Source organism: Stegodyphus dumicola, chromosome 2 (assembly GCF_044657685.1).
Source record: "Stegodyphus dumicola isolate Sdum_Otavi_A_Nest chromosome 2, ASM4465768v1".
NCBI lineage: Eukaryota > Metazoa > Arthropoda > Arachnida > Araneae > Eresidae > Stegodyphus > Stegodyphus dumicola.
In genome coordinates this window covers 276537197-276554351 of record NC_140769.1, presented here as the reverse complement: position 1 = coordinate 276554351, position 17155 = coordinate 276537197, and the positions used below count along the sequence as shown (strand labels likewise).

General features: G+C 34.5%; 1 protein-coding gene across 1 annotated transcript in view; it reads left to right on the top strand.

Annotated features, from left to right (window-relative positions):
* LOC118192471 (chymotrypsinogen B-like) overlaps positions 1-17155 on the top strand; it is a 68724-nt gene that overhangs the window by 18076 nt on the left and 33493 nt on the right. The window contains exons 2-3 of the mRNA XM_085810285.1: positions 11868-12041; positions 14517-14662. Of these exons, the coding sequence (XP_085666411.1) occupies positions 11868-12041; positions 14517-14662 (320 nt within the window). The remainder of the gene's footprint in view (positions 1-11867; positions 12042-14516; positions 14663-17155) is intronic.

The following is a 17155-nucleotide window of genomic DNA, read 5'->3' as shown; positions in this document are numbered from 1 at the left end:
ATACATTAAACTCAGCTCCAAATAAAATAAGAATTTAACATGAAATTCTTAGGATTTTTGGTTCGCAGTAGTTTTCAAATGTTTTGTATCACGATGGTTTAGAACTGCGATGTTTTGTCTTTGCTTATTTTTCTTCCGCGATGTTTTGTACCACGACGTTTTCGCCTTGCGTTTGTTTCTCCGCAACGTTTTCGGCGTACACCAATGTTTTAAACTGTGCCACGCAAGGTGAAAATGTGACGTCAAAGCATAAAAAAATTTGTCACAAAGCAGATTAATTTATAAAAATATTTGTGGCAACATAAACTTTCTGGTTACTAGTTCCTAGCTATACTATGTAGTGAGCTGTTAAAAAGTTGGAAATAAATTATCCCAGTTCTTGCAACAGTCACATATTCGAAGATCTTAAGGGTTTTAAGGTGTAAGAACTCCTTAAAAATGATTAAAACGACAACAGTAATAATAACTACAATATAGATGTCTCTCTCGAAGTCCATCTATGAATATGAATAGTATTTCTGAAAAATAAAAATAAATATCGGTATGAGATACATTCCGCAAGAGAAGAGGAAGAAGAATGACCTTGCTTGTTTGCATTAGCTGTACATAAATCACGTGATCTCTGAGGTCATCTGCATTGTTTGTTTACAAAAGATGTACATAAGTCGTCACGTGATCAATGAGGTCATCGGAATGTATCTCATTGAAGACTACAGTATTTTTATCTAAGACAAAGCTTCTATACTTAACCCTATCGAGTTCATCAGAAATTAAGAAAAGTGCCAAAATGTATAATTACGATATTAATTACGAATTAAATGTTTTAGGTACTAAATAAATTAAAATCTAAAATTAAATTTTTTTACAAAAACACGAAAAGTTGTAGCGAAATTTTACAGGGTCACCACGTTCTTAAGATGAGCACTTCTGAAAGTTATGAGTATTTCTATGAGCGTAATTGTAACGGCAGTAGGTATTCTCTATAATTGTGTGTTCTTTTAAGCAACTTCCCTTAGTCATCAGGAAATATAACTGGTTGTGTTAGGGAGGTTCCTCTGCATTAGTTATAGTTATTCATTGAATCGTTTGCTAATTTTATACGAAGGTCGCTATTTATATTTCTGGCCTTGGCAACAGTAAGTGTTGCTAGCCGATCGCAGACGATTCCAATCGAAAGTTTGATATTTTTAACATTAACTTCGTCAAAACGTTTTGCCATTTTGGAGTAGTTTGTGTTGTTTAGAGTAAACTGAAAAATTCTTTTCGGGTAAAAAACGGAGTTGACTCGTGAACATTTTCATGTGATTATTTTTCATAACTTTCGGCGGGGATTATCAAGACAAGAGTGCTTCGATGAACTTAATTCTGTACACTGCAATAAAGCAAGATCTTACAGCACTGCCCAAAACTGATAAAACGAATTTAATCATGGTCGACGTTCGTTCCAGGATGAATTCCGCGAAGGTCGTCCAAAATCAGTTGCTGTGACAGAACATATATAGATGCTGAGCGTGAACTGATAAAGTAAGATCGTCATGTGACATAAGGATAAGGATAAGGATAAGGAACGAGGGACGTGGGCACTATGCCTCTACCATACGGTTAATTAGTATAGCACCACGTCCACCATGATCTAGAGAACCCTTAAGACAACACTAATTCAAATACGTGAGTACATTATTGAAAATGAATGATTGATTACAAACAATTGTGGTATACCTTGGCAGTAAAATTGTTGCATTTGTGTAAATAACAAGTTACGATACATTTAACGTAGTACTATGTAAATACGAAGTCATATATGTTATCGCATAAGACTTCTAACAAGTGATATATCATTATACTTTATACATTACACAGCGCGAGGATAAACTCCTGAGAAGTCAAACCTATAACTATAGAGAGATTATAATACGATAAAAATACGGTACAGTATGATAAAAATCCAGTACAGGATCACAAAAATACAGTAGTTTACAGCAGATTACAGTAATGATGAATACAAAGGTATGGACTAATATGTTTGAGGTAAAATACATTGAAAATATTATGCCAGTTAAAAATAGACGTGCATATGACATGATACAGTTTAAACAGTTGTAGTATACCTTGGCAATAAGGAATTGTTGCATTTGTGTAAATAGCAGATTACGATACATTTAACATAATACAATGTAAATACGAAGTCATATATGTTATTGCATAAGACTTCTAATAAGTGATATATGATTATACATAATACATGATACAGCACGAGGGTAAACTCCTGAAGAGAAGTCAAACATATAGTTGTAGAGAGAAAGGTGAGATGGGGGCATATTAGGGCATTAGCATGAAAAGCATCAATAAGATATTACATGATCATTTCGCCGTAAAAAATATTTGGCCGTAAAAAGTATTTGTTCGCCTTGGATCTCACATAATCTGACAAACGCTTGAAAGAAGGCTCGTGCCGATGGGTGCAAGGAAATCTTGAAAAATGCGTTCAGGGTGCATCAAAGGCTGTGTAGAACATCAGCATAGGTGACGAATGATGGACTTAGCATATGAGCTAGAAACAAAACAGCAGTCGACTATATGCGTCTTCCAAGATGAGCCAAATCCAACAAAAGTTGTTCGCGGAAGAAACACATAGAAGCAAATGGTTGCCTATTTCTTCGGCATTACCGATCACGTGGTGAGAGTGTTGCCATATTGAAACAACTCACCACGGACGATCCCGAATGATACACGGCTATTTGCTTGCCAGAAGTGAATGGAGAAATTCGAAAAAAGTAAAAGAAGAGGCGAATCATTCTTCATCATGACAATTCGAGCTCTCACACATCGGCTCAAATAAAGGAATTTTTGTCGGGCCAAAACATCAAATAGATGGGTCATCCGCCTTACAGCCCTGATTTGACACCCAATGACTTTTTTTACTCCCGCACATCAAAAATAAATTACGTGGTCAGCGATTTGCGACACCCAAAAAAGAGGTTGGTGCATTCAAAACGCTTGTTTTGGGGTTACCTTCATCGGAGTGGAAAAAGTGCTTCGAAAATTGGTTCAAACGCATACAAAAAAGTATTGATCTTCGCGGAGAATATGTTGAAAAATAATAAAACCAATTTCGATCATGAATATTTGTTTTTTCATTATTAAGTCAGAAATATAAATAGCAACCCTCGTATTGTTGTGGCGTTTATGATTAAATATTCCGAAACAAAAGAGTTCTTTTTTAAACGTCTTAACTATTTACGTTTATTTTGCAATTAAGTGCATGTATTCAATATTTCTCTTTCATTTTAAATGACATGTTTAAAATCTGGTATTTCTGAGTGAAATCAAATGGAATAAATTAAGAACATAATTAAAATGACTGATAATTCGTTCGAAAAGAATGTAGCGGAAAATTAACTGTGGAATGAAGCAATGACAAAGATAGGTTTCAAAAACAAAGGTTAAGAAATATTTTTTAAAATGCTTAATGTAATAGAAAAGTTGAATTTTCAGTTATGCAAAGATATTTATATCTTTACATAACTGAACGATTTAATTATGACTTGCATTGAAGAAGGTCTTGCGTGAAAACATCCAATCAGTTGTACCTCTTACTCGACTGCTTCAAATCAAGCAATTTAGTGCAAAATAAAGTTGTTTATTGGCCTTTATCAACTAAATTATTGAGATTCAGAACTTCTGATGCTCCAATACAATAAAACAAAGGAAGGGTAACTGTGATGCTGGATGTCAATGCAATAACAGAAAAAGAACCATTTGAACAAAAGGAATTTCTTACGGTCGAGAGCATCATTAAATGCAATTGTATGCAAGTTTGAAGTCCTAGAACACTCGTGCTATTATCTTTAGTTGAAATTAATAATAATAATAATAATAAATAAAAATCTGAAGGGTTTCAGATTTTAAATTACGTCCAAAGGGGCGTGTTTTTAACGTTTTGCGTGTTACCTTTATTTATTAAATATCACGTTCTTCGCACTTAAACCATGAAATTCAGTTCAATATATATCGCAAAATAATTTTAAAATGAGCGTAAAAGTGTTTTTTTCTGCACAACGTTGCCATGGCTCGCTTTGAAATCCTTTAGTTTGTTAATCAAAAATTCGTTAAATATTCACAAAATATGAAAGCGATAATAAAACAAATTCCAAATTTCAAATTTGGACTTCCAGATGATTATATTCGCAGTAGGATTACGTCATTCAAAATTGCATGGCTCTAGGTGCTTTTTTTCGTAGAGTGTTGCCATTGCTCTCTTTTAAATCGTTGAATCGTGGAGTTTGTTAATAAAAAATTCGTTAAAGTTTTACAAAATATGAAATGGATAATAAAACAAATTCCAAATTTGTGCTTCCAGATGCCCATATTTGGGTGGAAACGTACGTTATTCTAATTTGGATAGCTCTAGGTAGCGTTGTTTTATCTCAGTGCGAGAAACATACATACATTTATGGAGATTCTTCATTATTTAATTTCTTTAAATATAATACAGGGAGATAATATTCGGTGGCAACAATTTGAAAAGTGAATCGGACATTTATAGTGAACCAATGCAAAATGTCGAAACGAAAATAGTAGTCCTTCAGGGCAAATTATGCCTTTGGACTAATAATAATAATAAAGAAACAGGAGAGTGCTGTTAACACTGGACAGTGTTCTATCCCATTCAAAGATATCATTCATTTATGATGATTTTGTGGTTTTACCTGACAATACCGTAAGATTAATAAATTACAACAAATCTCAAGAAAATTAAATCATTCAGAATTCAGAATCAGCGCCAGATGTATTCATCTGGTAGAGATTATCATTTGGATAGAAATTGTATATAATTTAATTCAAAGTAAATTTCTGAGGTGAATGATGTTTTGGAAGTATTTGGAAGTGGGTGAAGAACAATTTAGCAAAGAAATGGCTGAAAAAATGTGATATTAAACTCGAGTTGCCTCATAAGGAACGAATGAGACAAATGAAGAAATATTAGTCGAAAACAGGAAATGAAGATGAAGAATTAGGTCCACAATTATTACATTTAAAGTTCGTTTATTCCATATTTCACTGATATTCCTGCAGCAAGATGGCACTACTGGCACTTCATTCGGTTTAATTCGGCAAAGCTTGGCGAAAATTGTGACCGAATTCTATGGCGATCGACGATGCAGTTATTAGCGTCTGCGTTATTGTAAATAAATGAAATTTGTCCTTTGAAAGAATCCATTGATCTCTCCTTCAGAAAGAGAAATCGTTGATGATGATGGAAATGAACAATTGTAAAAGATTTACATAACGGCGTCATAATTAAAAGTATGTTGAATTTGCAGGTTAGCAAAACAAATGGAAATTGATGAAGAAAAATTAGTTGGTAAGATCCATGACGTGAAACTGGTGAAGAGGTGAATGCATTTAGGGAATTCGCGGAAAATACTGAAATTATAACATTTGAGAAATAATGAACATCTATGGAATGCTTTTAAAAAAGGTGACGCAGGTGGTTGGAAGTTCGAATTTTGTTTGAAAATATTTCTTACACTGGCTAATAACGATGGGTACAGCTTGAGTATAGGACCCCATTGGCAATTTTTGGCTTGGCACACTTTTTGGACGGTTGTTTTTCTGGTAACCCAGTAAATTCTAGAATACTCCACTTCGGCAACCCTGTTGCATTCCCGTGTGTATAAAGTGTCATTTTCTTCGAAGGAGCAAAATATTTATGTATTCAACAAATCTCTAGAAATTGTAAAAGACATACATTGGGCAGAATATAGGATTTCTTTGTAAATTTACCATGATTTTGTAAACTTTAAATTTTCAAAATTTCTGTTATTTTTAATTTAAACATGTATTCTGAGCTCCTATTTTCAATTTTACAGCTTGTAATTTGTATTTTTAGTATGACTGCTAAAAATATGCCTCCATTTATTTATTTATTTTCAGTTTCACTGTTTAAATATATGTTCTAAATTTGTATTTAAAATTTTTCCTGTTAAAATGTGCATTCTAACATCTATTTTCAATTTTAACTGCTTTTACAGTATGCAATAAAATATAATAAATTTACAATTTAACTTGCCAATATATTTTAAAATATGCCCCTACTTATGTACCTTTAAATTTGCTGGTTAAAACGTGCTTTCTAACTTGTGTTTTCAATTTTAACGGCTTTTCCATGGCTTGGCGACATTTCTGGTCGCCAAGCCAAAAAATCGCCAATGTAGTCCTATACTCAAGCTGTTCCTAACGGTGATTTCCCAAAGTAAAAAATTGACGACTGAGATATAATTAAACTATGAATAAATTTATCCATAGCTGCTATTATGTTGGCAGAGCTGATTTATGCAGTTATGTTCACTCTTCAATGAATTCAACAATGCGGGAAAAAATCGTTTTGTGACAATACGTAATTATAGTCCGATAATCCGTCATATCCGATAATTCGCGATTGCTAAAGCGCCAAAAGTGCCGAATTATCGAGCTTTTCCTGCCTTAACATCGAAAGGAACTTCGGTGTAAAATTTCAGACTGGTAAAGAAACATTTGAAATAAAATACGGGAGGTTATGTTTGTAAAAGGGCTGGTGGAACTCAGCGGAAGAAAGCGAAGGAGCTCTATATTTTTCCTCAAATGAAGTTTTAAAAATAATAATAAAAAAAAAAAGCATATCAAAACAGATAGGAAATAATAAGATGGCTGATTTATTAAAAGTTTCAAATTACAGCGGTTTTTCGCTTATTTCTCAGACGATTTCGCTCTGCTGTAAAAAAATCGCCGGCTTGGAAAACTTTTTCTTTAATTGCAACTACATTTTTGAAAAGCGTAAATTATCGTCTGCTATTTGACAATTTTATTTTCACTCAAAATGGAGCTTTTAAAGAAGCAATGGACGGGTGTCTCTGTTTTCTGCTCTTTCTGAAGACTATTATTCGTATTTAGTTCCTAAAAAGTGTTGCGAAAGCCATGATTTTTCGGTATCTAAAGCAACGATAGATAATATTATCAATAAGAAAGGAAAAAACGTCAAGATTTGGCTTCAAGTAGAGAAAATTTTCAAAATACATGTAATAATAAAATTCCATAGTCAAGAATACACTTACTTTTCTAACTGTATTTTGTAACTTTCATTTTTAATGGCGACGTTCTCTTATTTGAAAGTACGTGGAATTAAATCCACAGCCCCGTAGTCAAGTTCTTTTTCCCGCCTTTTCTACACGTACAGTTTTAGAATGTTCTAGAGATATTTAAAGCGAACTGGAATGGCTGACGTCATTTCTTGGAAGCTCCGCCTTTCCAGAGGCTATAAAAAGAGTCGCAAAAGGAATATCGGAGCTTATTCTTTAATGTAACAATGCAGTAAACTTCATACAAAAAGTTATTAGTAATTCTTTTTTATTTACTCCGGAGATATGAATTTTGTAACTGCTATTTCTCCTGAATAATAATAAATGGATCCTGTTTTTTAAACTTATCGTCTGATTATTTAAGCTACGACTAAAGCTGATACATCACATACATATCCAAGGAGAAAACGGAATATTTGGTGTTGCAAAGGTAAGAACTTTAATGTTAAAAGAAAATTTTCGAGTTCAAAGGACAGTTGCATAATCATTAAAATGCTCAGTGTCAATTGTAAATAAAGTAATTAATGCTGATTTGGATCTTAAAAAGGGAAAAAAGCGTAATGTGCATCGCTTTTCTCCATCACATATCTTCGAAAGCAGAACGTGCTTCAAAATTCTCTATGAGAAACAATTTATTACTATTTATTATTACTTTATTTTGTACTTACATACAGATGTCACTCAAAAACATTGTTAAATTGCATTCGATACCTTTCAAAATGGATATTTTCGTTGAAATATGATACCCGGAATTTTTCGAAATTATAATACTTCCTTTACTTATACAAGAAAGTAAAAACTAATTTAAAATTCATTTTAGAATCCGTTTTGAAAAAAAAAAAAAAAAAATAAGAATCCCTTGTTCTTTCCGTACGTATAAACGTCAAGGGAAAAAAAAGAGGGGGGGATGGATTCGGGAATGGTCAAAATGTAAATTCACGTTAAAATATTATACCCGAAATTTTCCCCGATTACTATACTTCTTTTACTTTATATAAGGAAGTAATAGCACAATTTTGTTAATATTTAGTAACTGATATTTGCAAATAAAAGTGAAAAACACAAGTACTCGAAAACAAATTTGTATTTCCATTCTAGCTGAGTATTTTTTTAATTCCCATCTACGCCCTTCTGCAATGCTTGGCTATTGTACAAATAGATAATCGTCAGTTTAAGTCCATCTAAAAGTAATAACTGACATTAGGTGCCGAATTCTAAATTAGAATTGCGCTAGCAAACCCCGCATTCTCTAATGAACTGAGGGCCCACCAGTGGCCGAACAGTAAAGTCGCTGAACACTGGTAGTTCGTTTCGAGGTTCGAATCCCACGAACGGGCTGGCTGCATGGGCGTTTTCGTGGTTTTCCTCATGTGTAACGAGCATACGAGCCAGTTTGCCTTAGAAAGTCCTCCACGAAGGCATACCTCCCCTTAGGCAGATAGCCCTAGTGTGCTTTGCCATAATTAAATACACCACCACCTCTAATGAACTGAGTAGGCGAACACTTGAAATTCGCTAAGCAGTACGAACGGAAATAAACTGCTCGAGAATGAGCATGGAGGAGTTAAAAAAGAAGAAAATAAATCCAACTTTAAAGTTGTGTGTATATACATTTTGAGAATTGGCGACAGGAGGATTAAACGAAATTAAATAGTTAATAAATTATATTAACATATTAAAAAAAGATTAAATGAAGGCGGGACCAATTATTAGTCCAAACGTGCAATTTGCCCTGAAGGACTATTAATTTCCTTTTGGCATTTTGCGTTGGTTCATTATAAATGTCCGTTTCAATTTTCGAACTGTTGCCACCAAAAGTTGGAGTCCTGCATTATATTTGAAGAAATTAAATAATGAAAAAATCTACATAAATGCATGTTTATTTCTCGCATTGTGATAAAACGACGGTACCTAGAGCCATCGAATTTTGAATGACGTAATCCTACTGCGAATATGAGCATGTGGAAGCCCAGATTTGAAATTTGTTTTATGATCGATTTCCTATTTTGTAAAACTTTAACGAATTTTTGATTAACAAACTCAAGGATTTCAAAGCGAGCCATGGCAACGTTGTACAGAAAGAAACTATTTTGAGGTATTGCTGTTGAACTGAATTTTATGGTTTAAGTGCAAAGAACGTGATATTTAATAAATAAAGGTAACATACAAAATGTTAAAAAAGCGCCCCTTTGGACGTAATTTAAAATCTGAAACCTTTCAGATTTCTTTTTAGTCCAAAGGGATTTGAATCCCGAAGGACTATTAGTTTCGTTTTGGCATTTTGCGTCGGACTCATAAATGTCGGTTCACTTTTCAAACTGTCGCCATAAAATGTTAGAGTCCTGCATTATATTTGAAGAAATTAAATAATGAAAATCTGCGTAAATGTATGTATATTTCTCACATTGGCATAAAATAACGGTACATAGAGTCATCGAATTTTGAATAACGTAATCCTCCAACGAATATGAGCATGTGGAAGACCCAATTTGAAATTTGAAATTTGTTTTATGATCGATTTCCTATTTTTTAAAACTTTGACGAATTTTTGATTAACAAACTCAAGGATTTCAAAGCGAGCAATGGCAACGTTGTGCAGAAAAAACATTTTTATCTCCAGCGCGTGAGTCTCTGTATCGGAAATTCTAAAGATAGGCTCGTTTTAAAACTATTTTGCGATATTGCTGTTGCACTGGATCTTATGGTTTAAGTGCGAGGAACATGATATTTAATAAAGAAAGGTAACACACAAAATGTTAAAAAACGCCCCTTTGGACGTAATTTAAAATCTGAAACATTTCAGATTTTTTTTTTTTTTTTTTTTTTTTTTTTTTTTTTTTTATATTACGATGCAAACTCTGAGCATTAATGAGCTGTTAACTTAACAAAAATAAATCAACTCATGAAATTAATCAAAAACTTCTGCGTACACAATGTTTCGAGTAAGATTAAATATTGTTAAACTTTAATAAACATTGATCAGCTGAGTGCCTGCACGTCACACACATATTTTTTTCTATTCGTCTTATAATATTTTTAAGTTGTGGCTCTTATAACATTATTGTTGCGTGCTTACGAGTTCGTAATGGATTGAATGTAGACAGGTCGGACGATAGTTTAATAAAAATTTATTTTATCGAAATAAACACTACAAAGTTCTGGAATTTTCCGCAGAAATACTCGTACGGGAGCTCACAATATCACAGAGTACAATCAGTAGGTATGCATCAAACTACTAAGAACGTAAACACAACACAATGCAAAGAGCATCTTAAAGAGAAAGCTAACTCGGATACCTCAGTTCAACTAACGACTCGCAACAATAATAACTAAGCAACTGAGAGCAGATCCACATCCGCACAGATATCGCCCAAATATCGCGCAAGGCGCGACGTCTCCGGCTCAGGGACAAACAATGCTGAGTGCTGAGAAGGCACATGACGTTAGAAAATGCCGGACGTAGTTAAGTGGAAGTTTAAGTTGTGTAAAAAGGGGGTGACTAGGAGTCACAGTCTAAAAGTCACAGTCTTAGTCAAGTTAAAGTCCTCAGTCTTTAACGTGACTAGGTTAGGTTAGGTTATTTAATTACGGCAAAGCCTCGAGGGCTATCTGCCTAAGGGGAGGAATGCCTTTGTGGAGGACTTTCTAAGGGAAACTGGCTCGTACACACGTAACGTGACTAGGAGTCACGTTAAAGACTGAGGATGATACAAACGAGTCGGAGCAGCGAGGGACAACTGAGAGGCATAGACATCTCTTAGCATAGACAAAGGCAAGATCATGATAAATTAAGCATACATAAATACATACAATACATAAAAAATTACACAGTAACATAAGAGGTAGGAGATAAGGGGGATAATTACAATAAAATACTACTGAAATACAACATACATAAAGGATATAATAAGGTAGAAATAATATATGCATGAGTATGTACAAAAATTAGGTAGGGAAGTTTGAGTCACGGGTGAGATGGGCCGAGAGCGGTCTAATTTCTGAGTCCATTTCGAGAATTTCATAATTGAAGACATTAAGTTGACCAAGGTGTGAACAAGTCAGAGCATTCTTGAAGAAATTGTCGTTCATTTTGTGGAGAAACTTGTCCACAGTTTCGATCTGCAGGTCTCTATGGAGCGTATCATTCTGAGAGCAGATGCTGTCTCTTCGGCCTTAAATAGTTTTCAGCCGGCCGTCCAGATATTTCTAGCCCTTTCTGCTGCTCGAAATTACTGGAAAGCACTACGAGGCTGGAATTACGGTTGCAGCTAACATAACGGTCAATTACATTTATTCAGTTTCAATACATATTGCGGTAATATAGGGACCGGGCCCAAATGTCGCTAAATGGTCGCCAAATCTGGCGACTTTTTTCGATTTGTCGCCAAATTATCGAGATACCCATTTACTCATTATTAAATGCATTTGTCCCTGTATTCTTGCTTTTCCGGCATAGCCTCTCTTTGGGGGGGGAATTATGTTACAAAAGAAAGACAATAGTTTTACTTATATTTCTACTAAAATTACTTGTCTAAGTACAAAATTCGTAATAATATGCTCCAAATGCAGTGTATGTTGGTATATGTGTATGTACCAATGTTGTAACATTTCGATTGTAGTACAACGCTCGGATATCAATTGTGCGAAGCAAGCAAACAGGAATTGTATTTATTCAGGAATTTTCTTTATTGCTTGAATACTTTTCTTTAAAAGTAAATGTAAAATGGTAACATCTTTTCTTCATTTCAGAGGATGCCACTCATACGGTTGTAAACGAAAATTTGTAACGGTCGATGGCAAAAATGAGAATGATACCCGTCGCCCATCTACATTCCGAGTTATGCCCCATCTGGATTCGTACTTGTACACCCAATGGTCGGGGTGGACATCGTGCTCGCAGTCTTGCCTCACTAAAAGAATCAAGTAAGAATATAGTTTGTTTTATATATTCAGAAATTAGTTAGTTATTGATTTTGGTAGAGAATTTAGCGTGTTAACCGATTTTTCTCATAAAAATTACAAAAATACTCAGTTCTGAAAAGCAGTATAATTCCCACACAATACTGTTAAGCTACATAAAAGTGACTGAAGGTTTTTTTTTTTTACTTCTTTTCATGCATCTATCTATACCAGTGATTCTCAACCGGTGGCACGCAAGAGAAAAATAGGTCATGGGCAAAGAAACAAAGTATTTTTAACTATTAAATTCAAAGACCTCGTGAAGAAAAAGAAAACTGATGGAAATTTCCTGTGATCGAACTGCAATTGAAGATTTCAAAAATACATCACACACTTGTTAACTTTTGGCTGAAAAAAAGAATTTTAAGGCGGTTCAAATAAAGCTTTTAAATTTTGATTGCGTTTTTGCACAACCTATTTGTGTGAACAAGTATTTCCTTCCACGTTTTACTTGAAAATGAAATACAGAACAAAATTAAGATTGGATCCTAATTTACGGTTAAAGTTAAGTGAAACAAGAGCAGACGTAAAGAAATTGATCTCTCTTAAAAAGGGCCCAAATTTCACAATAAATTTTAGAGTTAAAATATTATAATTCAGATTTTGATAATTAAAATGGTAACCAACTTTTAAGTTAATATTTTTTATGTGAGCACATTTAATATAGCCAACAGGTTGTACAAGTGGAAAAATATATTTTTAAAAATATATTTCTATTGATAAATTGAAAAATAATCATTGTGAAATGAAGTGGTGATACTAAAGTTTTTCAGTTTTGGTTTAGATGGTTATGATTTGGTTAGTCGAAAGGTTGAGAACCGCTGATCTATATTATTAAAATCTGTGCTCGTCTGTTTGTTTGTTTGTGGCATTATATACTCCGGAACGGCAGAGAGTTGAATTTCAAGAGAGGCATTCTCGGATTTGAAAAATTCGTGGGAAGCCATTTCGACCATTCTCATCTTCGTACAATCAGTGGAGATATTAATTAAAAACTCTGAAAACGCTAAGTTTTGTCCTCATTTTTCCGAGTGGCAACAGTCTCGCACCATGCTGATAAAAATCTATTTTATTTCGTGAAGCGTTGCCACTGCTCGCTTTCAAATCGTAAAGTTTCTTAATAAAAAATTTCTGAGCTTTACAAAATGTTAAATAAAAATAGCATTGTCAAACATTAGACATATTATTCTCGATTCCAAAAATTCGTGGGAAGTCATTTCGATTGTTCCCGTGTTCGTACGACTTTAATCAGCCGAGGTATTAATTAAAAACTCTAAAAACGCTAAATTTCGACCTCTTTTTCTTGAGTGGCAACAGTCTCGCATGCTGGAGATAAACATCTGGTTTATTTCAAAAAGTGTTGCCATTGCTCGCTTTTAAATCGTAGAGTTTGTTAATAAAAAAATTCTAAGTTTTACAAAATATGAAATAAAAATAACATCGCCAAGCTTTAAACATATTATAAAATAATTGTTACACACACATATATATATAAACAAGCTTTAAACTTTTTATCTCATTTCAGAAGTATAAAATGTTGATGTTGTTTTATGCTTTTGTAATCATTGCTAGAAATATTCAATTAGAGCTTTTGAAATAAACACACTCTGCAACATAATTAGAAAGTAATTTTTTTACTAGCTTCTTTTTAAACTGCAAATTTAAGTTTTTTTAAAAAATCATTGTGGTGTGCAGAATGAAGTAAAATAAGCAGATTCTAAGAAAATATACTATTTAGTATTTTCCTTTTGCAGAAGATCATATAATTTGTGATAAAGAATTAAATTAGAATCTTTATTTAGTGATTTGCTTCTTTTCTCTAGCCCAAAGGGACAATTTGACCAGAAGGGCTATTAATTTCGTTTTGGCATTTTGTGTTCTTTCATCATAAACGGCGTTTTGCTTTTCAAATTGTTGCCACCAAATGTTAAAGGCTTGCATTATATTTAAAGAAATTAAATAATGAAGAACCTGCCTAAATGTATGTATGTCTCTCGCACTGTGAAAAAGCAACGGTTCCTAGAGACATCAAATTTTGAATAGCCCAGTCCGCCACTCGAATATGGAAGCCCGGAATTTGTAATTTTTGTTATTTATTTTAGATTTTGTAAAACGTTAACGATATTTTGATTAAACTCGACGATTTCAAAGCAAGCAATGACAACATTACGCGGGGAAAAAAAAAAAAAAAATCTCTAGCGCTCGAGACTGTGTATCAGAAATTCTAAAGATATGCTTTTTTAAATATTTTGTGATATTGCTGTTGAATCGAATTTTATGGTTTAAGTGCGAAGAACATAATATTTTATAAATAAAGGTAACACACAAAACTATTAAAAAAAAAGCCTCTTTGGGCGTAATGTAAAATCTAAAATCTTTTAGATTTTTTTAATATTTTATTTTATTTATTTATTTTTCATTATTTATTTATTGTTGCAGAAGATGCCATTTTCCTGAAATTTGTGGAGAAAAGCCCATCTTGGAAGAATATAAGCTGTGTTATAAGGAAGGTGACGACTGTGAAAGAAAATATTTGGAACGACTTCAGAAACTTCAGAAAAAGGAACAACATCCCGTAACTGTTGGTGAGAAATTACATGCTTTCAAAATTTTCAATAGCAGAACTGCCTATAAGAGATTTAGTGGGTTTAGTATACTTGTCAGGACTTGTGTTTCTCTTGATTTGCTTTGGAAACATGAATGGTCCTTAATAGGAACAGGGAGCTTACTCAAGCTATGTTCAGGAAGGTGTGAAGTAGACAACAAAAGCAGGAAGGGTATACGAAACCCTTTATTTTCAATACTTTACAGGTATTTCCGAAACTTCGGAATACAGAGACCAACCACTTGTGGTCTGAACGTAAGAATATAAAAACTACTAACTAACTCTAACTAAAAGCTAACTTTGAATTAGAATACAAATGCCTAGCACTAAGACTGGCCTTTATTTAAAAAAGGTACGTATGTAGTACACCGAGCTGCTGAAACTACGATACGCCTACAAATATCAAGAGGGCAAAACCTCTGGTCTTAAAGGCAACCAGCAACCGAATGAAAACTCGTAAAACTACAGTGGCAAGCGGCTTGCTTGGCAAAAGGCCATAACTTAAGTACTTGGCGTTAGCAAGACAATTTGTATAAACAAGTTAAAGCATTTAATTCTGGTCGGAAGTAGAAAATAAGAAGTGATAGTGCAGTTTTAAAATAAAATAAACGTTAGTAAAACTTAGGATCCTTACATACTCTTTGAGGGGAAACTTTATTTTGAGCTCGCCTGATAGAACTGACACAAAGGAACTATTTATAAGGGACAGTCAAATGCAAACAAGAAAGAATATATAACGAGCATGGCCCGGAATTCGGTAACGCAGGTAGGTTGTGTATCAGAGAGACAGACTACCAGAGATGGACTTCTGCACATAGCGAATTGGCTTTTCAGGATCAGCATCCATACTCCGGAGACGATCCGAGAGGGCGCAGCCCCCACTAGGCTACGACAAAAAGGCTACCGGAAGTTACCCCGGCAGCCACAACTGCAGACGAAGATGGAATACCGTCTGAAATGTTGGTCTCCCAAAGAGAACCGAAGTGGGCTAAATCCCCAAGGACAGCCACAATATCTAACACTCTATCAGTGTTGCGACCCCACAGCCAGGGGGCAGACAAGACAGTACCAGTACAGTCCCTACCGAGCCTGAGCCATCCCTCGAGTGAACAGTTGTTCTAGTACTGTGAAGACTAATTATACAGGTGACAGGTGACGGAGGACGGGGACGCCTGGTGTTTAACGGAGGTAAACAGGCATATGTCCCACGCCCTCCCCTATATAGATACAAGAACTCCCTGGGGTCCCACAAGGGCGCACCGGGAGTTACTGAGCCTTCATGAAAAAGTTTACATGGCCATACAAGGGCTATTCCAGTTTGACATTGGTTCGGTACAGATTCTTATGTTAATGGTTGACCTGGGTGTTCATAGGCCATAATGCATACATGAAACATAACATTACATGATATGACATGACATTAAACTTATACATAATACTTGCATGAATTAGTACATACATACTTACACATGACATTAGACTACACATACATAATGCATGACATTAATCTACACTTATTAGAGTTATAACCTGACTGTATACTACGTTAAGCTAATGGTATTGCGAACTTGCTAAGTTACTTTATAACTGGATTACTTATAGTTTACATTATTGCTATTACTTCTTAAATGACATTATGATATATAACAAGATAGGCACACATACTTTGCCTTATAATCATATATGCGTTACTTAAAATAATACACATGGGGCACGCGCTAATGACTACATTACCGATTACGTTATGTTAAAAGTACACATAGTAAGACGTATTACACTCATTGATTAAATTACTTACATTACACTATTACTTACATTACTTACATTACACAGTTACTTATACACTTACATATTTACAATTTTAGACATAACACCTGCTAAGTTACAATAGAGACATAGAATTATTGCGCTGTGTATGTTATTATTCCTATGATGGTTGGCAGACATCCTGCCCTAGAGCGCTCAGCTGCTGTATAATTTTACATATATTTCTTATCGCAGGTGCGTGTTTGATGATGAACCTCTTGTAAGGTACTATATCCGTAGTGGGATATGGTAGGTGATGGCTCGTCGTGAGGCTACAGTTGAACACGTAGTGGTCGGGGGAGCCAATTTCCCCCCCCACACACGCTTCTGTCATGGAAATAGCACGCTTATAAAAGAAAGTGGGAAAAGGGCCATGCCCCGTGATATAGTTTACTAAAGGGGGTATGGCCTGTAAGCGTTCTTTATCTACTACAGGGTAGAACTCGAAAGTCCTTCTGCCGGTATCTCCATTCTCCCATTCGTGTTGCCATTGTTTATTCCATATGTCTCTTAGTTGTCTTTTTAAAAATGACGGCGGGATTAGTGCTGAGACAGCCTGTGCATTATTGTTGATTGCTGCCTCATTGGCCAGTTGATCTGCCATCTCATTGCCTGCGATCCCAGAGTGGCCTCTTACCCATTTTAGCTTGATGTTAGATTGCTGGTT